The 10,429-nt window shown below is 41.7% G+C and overlaps 1 protein-coding gene across 1 annotated transcript in view; it reads left to right on the top strand.

The window, feature by feature from the left end:
* The first annotated feature begins 2,325 nt into the window (after positions 1-2,325).
* The window catches only part of GRIK2 (glutamate ionotropic receptor kainate type subunit 2), a 430,590-nt gene continuing 422,486 nt past the window's right edge, over positions 2,326-10,429 (top strand). The window contains 5 exon segments of the mRNA XM_042457168.1: positions 2,326-2,351; positions 3,099-3,148; positions 3,151-3,199; positions 3,201-3,235; positions 7,468-7,725. Coding sequence (XP_042313102.1) covers positions 2,326-2,351; positions 3,099-3,148; positions 3,151-3,199; positions 3,201-3,235; positions 7,468-7,725 — 418 coding nt within the window.

Below are 10,429 nucleotides of genomic sequence, written 5' to 3'. Positions count from 1 at the left end.
CATGCCAAGGAGTTTAACAGAAGTGGATTGCCCTCCAGTTTCAGGTGTCTTGCACCTGGGTTTGCCATAATTTTCTACCACCAACTGGGCACTATGTAGAAAAATTGTAGGACAAAATTTAGATCAAAATGTAGGACAAATGTAGGATAAAAATTTACCCCCAAAGGTAGGACATTCAAGAAAAATGGAGGACAAAAGCACCTAAAAGCCAAAAGTTATTTAATAATTAAAAAAAAACATTAATATAAATCCTTATATGAAAGAGTCTTGTGCACTTCTGAGACTAAATGCATCTGGGGAAGAAGACTTTAGGAAAGCTCATGTGCCAACTTCTTTCTTTCATACACCTCAGAAAGAACTCAAAGCCAACCCTCCCTAACAAATATCCCCCCCCAAAAATTCATTGGGCAACTACACTCTCTCAGCTTCAGAAATAGGCCAAATCAAACCCCATCTAAACATACATCCCCCAAAAATATTCCCTGAGCAAAGGCACTCTCTCACCTCACAAAAAGGCCCAGTTGATGGTGCCTGCTCTTTTCCCCTGCCAGTTGGAAGCCCCCTCGAGCCAAGGCCCCAGACAGCCCCCATGTTCTGCACTTCCCCCTCCCAGCAGGGAAGAAGAAGAAGAGACAGAAGAGAGAGGAGGAAGAGGATGAGAAGAAAGAAGGAAAACGAAGGAGAGAGGAAGGGGAAGAGAGAGAAGAAAGGCTAAGAGGAGAAGGAGGAGATAGAAGGAACGGAAGGAGGGAGGGAGGGAAAACGAAGGAGGAGGAGGAAGGGGGAGGAAAGGCGAAGGGAGAGAAGGACGAGTTAGAAGGAAAGGAAGGAGAGGAGGAGGAGAAAAATGAAGGAGGGAGGAAGGGGAGAAGAAAGGCTAGGGGGAAGGAGAGGAGATAGAAGGAAAGGAAGGAGAGGAGAGGAGAAAAATAAGAGAGAGGAGAAGAGGAAGAGAGAAGAAAGGTGAAGGAGAGAGAGAGGAAGGAGAAGAGATAGAAGAAAATGAAGGAGGAGGAGGAGGAAAAACGAAGGGAGGAGGAAGAGGAGAAGAAAGGTGAAGGTGAGAAGGAGAGGAGATAGAGAAAATGAAGGAGAGGGGAGGAGAAAACGAAGGAGAGGAGGAAGAGGAGAAGAAACGCGAAGGGGAGAAGGAGAGAATCGAGGAAAGGAAGGAGGGGAGGAGGAGAAAAATGAAGGATAGGAGGAAGAGGAGAAGAAGGCGAAAGGGAGAAGGAGCGAAGGAAGAGAGGAGCAGTCCAAGTGGGTAAGTGGAGCACTGGTCTCTAACCCTGGGAAAAAAAAAGCCAAGCTCCGCGCTGCCACAGAACCCCCTGGAAAGACTTGAAGCAGGCAAGCCCACCTTGAAGCCCTATGGGCCTCAGGCGACGGAGGGAGAGGAGGAGGGCCTGGCTGGGAGCTGCAGTGGTTGCTGGGCTCTCCCCTCCCTCTTCTCCGTTGCTTCCAGGGCCTGGGAGAGAGGCCAGAGGCTGGCGACACCATGGGCCTCCAGCGCCTGGGCCAGGCCAGCAGCAGAAAAGCCTCCTCTCCTCCAGCCACATCGAGGAGCTTCTTTACCTGGCAGAGGAGGACTCCTGTGGCTGTTTGCGTGCGCGCCACTGCCCTGGTCACTTGTGGGGCAGGGCCAAGGTGACATCAAACCCCAGGCCCGGAAAGCCCTCAGAAACGGTGGCAAGGTGCTGATTTTTTTTAAAAAATAAACAAAATGACGGGAGAGGTCAGTGGGTCGGGGGCCTGGACAGCATTGAAAACTGAGCAGGGGTGCCCCCGGGCCCAAAAAAACATGATTGTCCCGCCTTCAGCGGGACATGGCAACCCAAGCTATAAAGGATGATCTAGTTTCTAGTTCTTTCCTCTAAAAATCTACTGCTATTGTGTCCTCCCTCTATGCCTCCTGCTTTACCTATGTGCCCTCCAAGGCTTCTATTTCTCTGCCATCTTGGAAGCCAGGGAATAGTATTTTTGTGTGGTAATCATCTAATTGAGGGTGGGATCCCACTGATCTCATTGGCCTCACGGGCCACAAACAAAGGATCAAGGAGGACAACTGGAAGACTAGCCACCCTTTTTATATAGACCATAGAAATTTTATTACATTTCTCTCCCTCACTTCCAATCATAAATAATCTACCTGGCTGCAGATAACCTTGTTACTTTTACCAACTGTTAGCCCCCCCTTTTTTCTGGCTTGCTTTGATTAGTGAAAATAGTTGTGTGTGTGTGTGTGTGTGTGTGTGTGCACATGCGCACACACAAGTGTTTAAATTTGGCCCTCTGAAGGATTCTAGGACCATTACCTTCCTCACTATGTATTCTTTTCTGTCTAAGCTGCAGTAACTATTTTTATAACTGATCTATTGATTATACATATATATGCACATTTGTGTCTTCTTTTTTCCTCATTCCTGGGAGGGCATGCATAGCTGACAACCCTATACAACTGCCCAAACTCTAGCTAGCTACCAATATAGCCCAAAATATCTGCTGCGACCTGGGTCTGGAATACTGCTATATGTGACTACCCTATGCAGCACCTATCAGCTCCAGCCAGCATGATTAATGGTCAATGACAATGGGAGTTTGTAGTCCCAAACATATGCTGGGATTCAGTTCTGGAATATACCTATATCATTCTTACATAGATGATCTGTATATCTTGGACCCTTATTTTTACTAATTTATCAGAACATATTTGTAGAATTCAAAGATATAGCCCTGTTAGCCTGTAGATCAGTATGTAGGAGATCTTGTAGCACCTTTGAGACTAACTGAAAGAATGAAGTTGGCAGCAGGAGCTTTTGTAGATTTTAGTCTATTTCCTCTATCAGGATATAGCTACTTTTTTTAAAAAAAATGGGGGGGGGGAGGGCTAGAGATATATAGATCATATATTGTAATTAAAAAACTGTGTATGGCAGTTTTAAAGCCAGGCTTCAGTTGAGGCAACCTGTACATTTCTCATATAAAAAATTGCATGATGATCCAAGGTGTCAACAAAGTAGTAACTCTTCCTTTCTCGTTGCTGTTATTCTTTCTTCTCCAGGGGGTATTTTCGAATGTGTGTGAATCTGGCCCAACAGGAGCAATGGGACAGAGGAACTGGCTTTCCGATTTGCTGTGAACACAATAAACGAACAGAAACTCTGTTACCAAACACCACATTAACCTATGTACTCCGAAGATAATCTCTATGACAGTTTTGAAGCATCCAAAAAAGGTGAGTTACAAAGTTTTTGTTGGCAAGCTGCCAAGTGCCTGACTGCCCCAGGCATTGGTTACTTCCCAGTTAAGCCCTTTACCTTTCACCTCCGCCGGTAAAAAAAAGAAGAAAAGAAAATCTAAGAATGTTTATTAAGGTTGCAACTTACAAACACAATACAAGAGGAACCATAAAAACAAACAACAAAAACACCTATGCGGAGAAAGATATTTCATCTGTTGAAGGATATAGGGAAAAGAGACAGACAAAGATCATACCAAAATGTGTTTGTCCACATTTGACCAAGGTGGCATGAAAGTCTGCTGTGTTTGATTTTCTAAAACAAATAAAAATTAACCATGTTTCCACTAATGAATCTGATTCTAAGTCATTCTGACTCCACTTTGGTTGTATCTGGTTGTGTCAGTTTCTTTGACATTTCTCAGTCCAAATAGTATGGTTGATTCAGAGAAAACAATCTTGTACTCCGCCTGATTGCATTTTGTAGAGAGGCGGGTTAAATAATAATAATAATAATAATAATAAAATAATAAAATAATTATTATTATTATTATTATTATTATGTTTTCTAGGTTTTTTTAAAGCTATTTCTTGTCTGACGGTAAGCATGAGAAAATTGGATCATGAAATATTCTTGAATGCCATATTTGATTTCAGATGGACTGCTTGGTGATTATCAAAACTTTACTTGAACATATATATATATATACCCCTTTTGACAATACAAAGATTACATTCCAATACGTCTACATTCCCCCCCCCACACACCACACACAAAAGACCTTGAATTACCTATAAGCTAGTTTCGCTGGTTCTGATCTTGCAGGAGATGCAGTCAGTCAGAAATCTACCCATTACAGGAAATGTTTATTTTTCATAGAGTTTTTATATTACTTATCACTTGTTTGATAAGTGAGACAGCATGTCATTCAACCACCATTTAACTACCATGGCTCACGCTTTTTGTTTCGGTCAGAGAGTTCTGAGCCACGAGAAATTAAAAATTCTAAGACTCCATAGGACTGAGACATGATGTAGGATTGGGTACGGTTCTTTCAGCATACATGGGGGGGGGGGAATCTTGTCAAAGTAGCTAAAAAGATTGTCCATTGAAAATAATATTTCAAAATTACTTTGCACTGGAAGTGTAGAAAATGCATCCCATTAGGTCTCATTGTTGTTGTGGCCTTCAGGTTGCTTTCAACGTATGCTTCCAAGCCTAAGGCAATCTTATCACAGACTTTCTTAGCAAGATTTGTTTAGAAGATGTTTCCCTCACCTTCCTCTGATACTGAAAGCGTGTGACTTGCTTAAGGTCACCCAATTGGTTTCCATGATTGAGTGGGAATTAAAACCCTGGTTTCCACAGTCATAATCCAACTATACACCCCATGAGTCATGTAGGCCTCATACAGTCCCCAAACCATAGTTTGACAGTTCTGAAGACTCTTACCATTCCTTTTAAGCATCTTTCCTTTTTTTGGACTATTTTTGAGTTTATTTCACCCTTCAAACCATCTCTAAAGCCCCTTAAATATATTCCTCTCCACCATTTGTAGTACAGATATGTCAAAAATATAAAGGACAGAATACATTACACTTGCACCACAAAAGAATGAGATTCTGTCTTAAGTTAAAGTATTTATAGTTGTTTTTATCATATTTATCCTTTCTTTTGCCCCATAATGGGACTCAAGGTAGCTTACCATATTTAAAAATAATACAGATATTAAAACTATACTAATCTTGAATAAAATTATAAACATAAACATTATTTAATGACAAACAATAAAAATAAAACTATTAAAAATCATTAAAGACTATATACAAACCATAAAACACTGCACACCATTAAATGCTCCCTGCAGTTAGTTTCTAAACCTTGACAGCATAACAGAGGGGTTTTTTTTTTACTTGTCAATGGAGAAGAGACAAAGAGCCTCTTTGCTTCCCTAGCAAAGGAGTTTCAAAGTCTGGGAGCAGCCACCAAGAAGATGTATAATAATGTAGTTATGCCTTAGTTGTTGAGAAGAAAGAATTATGAGTAACTAATTCTTTGTAAACTCTACATATTATTTACAAAAAAATGTACTGACAGAGTAGATTTGTGATTATTTTGAGAGAAGTTTGGCCTCACTGCTTGATGTTAAATTCATTAAAATAGAAACCTCAGAGTGTAGCTTGTTTAGGTCCTTGTCTCTGTTGATCATTATTTTATGGAGCAGCTCTCTATGGATATTTTGTCTGGATTATGGATATTGTGTATTTAGAGGGAACAGTATAAAGTTAGTTCCGTTGATTTTTGTTTTCTTTAAAGGGAAAAAATGACTACACAAAAATGTGCAAATAGCATAGCAGTAAGGTGCTTTATTGTTGAAATATCAGTGGCTTGAAAAATAGTCACAGTCTTGATGGATTGCTCTAGACATCTCGCACACACACCTGTGAGAGGTCTACCTGACCTAAATCTCACATTCATAATTTGTGGTAAAACAAGAGAGACCACACCTAAGTTTCTCCCTCACCTTTTCTGCTGTGGTAGATTCAAGTTTCTTTTCTCTCATGTTATCTTTGTGTGTTGATATTTACTGAGTTTTTATTCTATATGATAATAGCAAAATGCAGGGAAATAAATGTACAATCTAAGGAGGTATACTTACTTACAACACCAGTAGCTTGTCAAGAGCCATGATTTTATATGGCAGGGAAATAATGCTCCAGGCAAACAAGCTGGTGCAAATTTAGAACCAGGCAGTGATACAGTCTTTATGGAGGCAGCGCCAACTAGTAACAAAGTGCAAACAACAGCATATGAATCTGATGGCCCAAGGCTATTCTGTTTGCTTAGCTAATAACAAGCAGAAGTGTTAGAAAAATAATGTCAAGGCAAAGTGGGATTTTTTTCAGCCTGGTTCTCTCCAGTAACCTATGAAATTGATAGTAGAGCACCTCTGCAGCAATCATGTTCAAGGTCAATTGTCTCTAAAATGCCAAAGTCAATGAAGTGTGTCAGCAAGGTGCCTTAAATGCTTCTGATTCCATATTTCCCCTGTCATGATTCTGATAGAATCTTGCCTCCTTCCTAGCTATCCAAGTAATAACTGGAATGAGACTGACAGTTCCCTCCTAAGCCATGACTGGTAATTGTGCAGCTCTCTAGCGGTCTTGTTGGTCTGCAGTTCTCTTGGATTGTAGGCTCCTTAGCAAGTATAATCTATGTCAAAGAAGACTGGAAGATCCAATCTAAAAGCATCCAGATGGCCAGGCAATCCCCATTCCTGGCCTAGCCCACTGGTGTCCAAATGGTTTCCTTCAACCTTCAATTGATAGGATGATCTTTTGACCTAGCAGAAGATTCAGTCAATAGAAATGTTAATTTTGTCTTCCATCCCAATGAAAGTTCACCCATCCCTCTGAAGCAGACGTTGGGGTCTGTTGGAACTTGTAGGGCAGGGAGACAATCCCCCCCCCCCCGAGATTGGACCTCAAGTCCAAATACCTGCATTTTCTTCTGCAGTTCCTCTCAAAATGTCAAGAAGAAGTAAAGGCATGCCCTGTCATCATTTTGATAGGGACTGTAGAGGACAAAGCAGGTATTTGTGTGTAGTTCAGTGTTCTACAGTGTACAGTGTGGTGTAGCGGTCTGAGTGTTGGATTATGACTCTGGAGTTCATGATTCAATTCCTTGCATGATCATGGAAACACTTGAGTGAGTCACATACTCTCAGCCCTAGAAAAGCCATGATAGGGTTGCCTTAGCATTGCTATAAGTTGAAAACAACTTGAAGGCACATAAGAACAACAGTAATCTGCGGCATATTTCTGCATGTTTTCATGCAGGGGGGCTTTCATGTAATTTTGGTGCAAATAATTGCATTGCTCTTTTTAAAATGGGTTTGGGAGCTTAGGGAGAACTGGTGGGAGCTTCAGAGGTCATTGAAGTAGCATGCAGAGGTCATATGCAGTCCATGTGCTGCACTCTGTTCTCCTCTGCTTGTTTCCCCCTGCACCTCTATTCCAGGAGTGCTCCTATCAGTGAAAGGATACTACTGGAGATATATACCCCCTAAGCATATATTTCTAAAAGATATAATCAGTTGCTTTTTACTTGGAAAGAAAGACTAGTGGCAAAAATGAGCCTGGCTTGGCAACTGATTGCAAAACTAGCATGGTTTTTGTTTTTGCTGTTGTTCTTTGCAGGTGGCTAATTGCATTTTGTCCTCTTTCAGCTTGTGATCAGCTCTCTCTCGGAGTGGCAGCCATCTTTGGGCCTTCGCACAGCTCTTCAGCTAATGCAGTACAATCTATCTGCAATGCGTTGGGGGTTCCACATATACAGACACGCTGGAAGCACCAGGTTTCAGACAACAAAGACTCATTTTATGTCAGCCTTTACCCAGATTTTTCTTCACTCAGCCGTGCCATCCTTGACCTTGTGCAGTTCTTCAAGTGGAAAACTGTCACAGTTGTTTACGATGACAGCACAGGTAAGCATGCAGTAGCACTTTACACAGTAGTATTGGTGGGTGTTCTTAATACATATAATCCTCTAAAGCAATAGTTTTTAACACAGGGAGTCGGCTAGTCTGAGGATACTGTAGTGACATTTTGTTGCAAATCATTAAAATATATTCATACTGCATACAACTCTTTCATTATGCATAATGTGTTTGTGTATATTTTTATGATAAAAAAGGAGAGGGAGACTTGAGATCAATGCATTAAAAGCTAACATTTTATCCAAGTATCTAGGCATCTTGATTCAAAGAAAACTTCTGAAAATTTCATGAGAACAATCCCCTTTTGCTGTTTCAGACAGAAAACAAATCAGGGAGAGTTCTCTGTTTTGTGTCCTGATGTGTCTATTTACAGAACACTCTCTGAACCATGGATTTTACACACTGCAGTGTGTGTGTGTGTGTGTGTGTGTGTGTGATTTTAAACGTACAGTATGTTTTCATAAATGCTGCAAGCCAGCCAGTTCTCATCCATGACATCTGGGGAAGGATTTAAGACATGTACATTTTGGCATGCATGGAAGTGCATAGAAGTAGCTCTGCTGTTATCACAGCAGCTTCCTATTCACTTCATTAGGTGTCAGCAACAGTTCTGTGTGCTGAATGCAAATGTAAATGCAGAACTGTCCCTGACAATCAACTGAGTACTGGAGCTGGCTAAAAAGAGAAATGGAAATATGCATACAGAAATTTGCATGCCATAAATCTTGCATGCCTTAAAAAGAGGCATATCTGATGATGTGAATATTTCACTTGAATCATACCCTTTACCAAAATGAATTTAGATGTGTTTGCTTCACCACATCTATATAGCACAACATATAAAGAAATGGAGAAGAGTTCTACTTTAGTGATAGAATATGTACATTGTATGGAAAAGTTCCCAGTTCTAATCCTTGAAACTTCCAGATATGGCTGGAAAAGACTTACATCTGAAGCACCAGAGATGTCAGTGGACTGCCTCAGAATACAGTGGGCCCTTGGTATCCACTGGGGTTTGGTTCCAGGACCCCCTGTGAATAACAAACTCAGTGTATGCTCAAGTCCCATTAAATACAATGGCATAGCAAAATGGTGTCCCTTATATAAAATGGAAAATAAAGGTTTACTCTTTGGAATTTATACTTTTTTGAATATTTTCAAGCTGTGGATGCTTGAATCCATAGATACAAAATCAGTGGATAAGGAGGGGTGACTGTATTACATTATTTTTCTTCCATCCTACCTTATTCAATTGTTCTTCATGGGGCAGTTTTCTTATTTTAAGGGTCCACGTGCAATGGAAAAATGACACTTCCCTAAATACTAAAAACAATGTTGAGTTTAAATGTATAATTGTACTCAGTGTTCTGGAACACATTACATATTTAACCTTTAAAGCAACATTATATTTGCACATCAATAGCTATATGGCCAGGTAAAATATTACCAGACAGAAATACAATAGATCATAATAGTATCCTATATTAGAAATAACATATGATTTGCTAATCAGGAAAATTGTGCCCCAGCCAAGTAGCCAATTCCATCTATTCAGTCTTCTTCCTTCTGCACAGCTTGTACTTCTGGAACACTATTCTTGGAGAATGCCTGTCCTTGGAGCATGCAATATAAATACTTGAACGGCTGTCCACAGGGCAAAGTCATCCCAAAAAGAATTTTTATAATCCTGAGTAATAAGGAAATTGTTATGCAGGGAAATGCTACCTCTTTCATATTTAGAAGAGGGATAGAAATAATTGTATTCCTCACCAACACAAGCAGGAACAAATAATTCACTTGGGCCCGTTACAAATGGGCAGGAAAGTACACGCGGAGCGCGTACTAGGGTTAGAAAGGGGCGGTGCTTCCGGCCCCCCCCTAACCCTAGTGTACGCTCTGCACACACAAAACGGCGGCGGCCGTTCCACACGGCCGCCGCCATGAGGATGTCACGACTGCGCCGCCTCTATACAGGGTGGCGCGGACGTGACGTCCTCGCTCTGTGCCAGGGCACTTAGTGCGCCCTTAGCGCGGAGCAGGAAGGAGCTCTGTTTCAGAGCTCCTTCCTGGTTTGGTCCGATGGGCGCAGCCTTCATATGGCTGCGCCCAGTGGACCAAAGGAGAAAGGGGCCAAGCAGCCCCTTTCTCCTCCTCCCCGCCGCTGCGGGGGTGTCCTTGGGGCTTGAAGCCCCAGGGACACCCCTTTTCAGGCTGCGGGGAAGCGACCTTTTGCCACTTCCCTGCAGCCTGGAAAGCGGCGGATTGGGGCCTCAGTGGCTGCCGGTCTTGCCACTGGGGCACCGATACACTGGGGAAAGGGGCGGGTGCAGCTCGCCCCAAACAGTCGGTCTGTAACCCACCTTACTCTTCTTCCCCTTGCACAAATGTGTATGTGTGTGTGTGTTTCTCTGTGTGTATAGAAAACTCAGATATACTCACTCTTTTCCCCACTGCATAAATGTGTAAGTGTGTGTGTATGTGTGTGCGTTTCTCTCTGTGTGCATAGAAAACTCAGATATCTTTGCCCCCATTTTGTAGCTCTATTCATGCTCTGCCAACTATTTCAGGGCTGAAATACATATGGTTTCATCTGTGCTGAAAACATATTTCTCATACAAATTACATAGTTCTCTACATATCAAGAACATTTCCTGCATAAAATGTGTTTTATGTGCAGAAAAAAGGCATGCAT

Source organism: Sceloporus undulatus, chromosome 1, assembly GCF_019175285.1.
Source record: "Sceloporus undulatus isolate JIND9_A2432 ecotype Alabama chromosome 1, SceUnd_v1.1, whole genome shotgun sequence".
Classification (NCBI taxonomy): domain Eukaryota; kingdom Metazoa; phylum Chordata; class Lepidosauria; order Squamata; family Phrynosomatidae; genus Sceloporus; species Sceloporus undulatus.
Note: the sequence above shows the minus strand (reverse complement) of the source record. Positions and strands in the feature narration are given on the sequence as shown.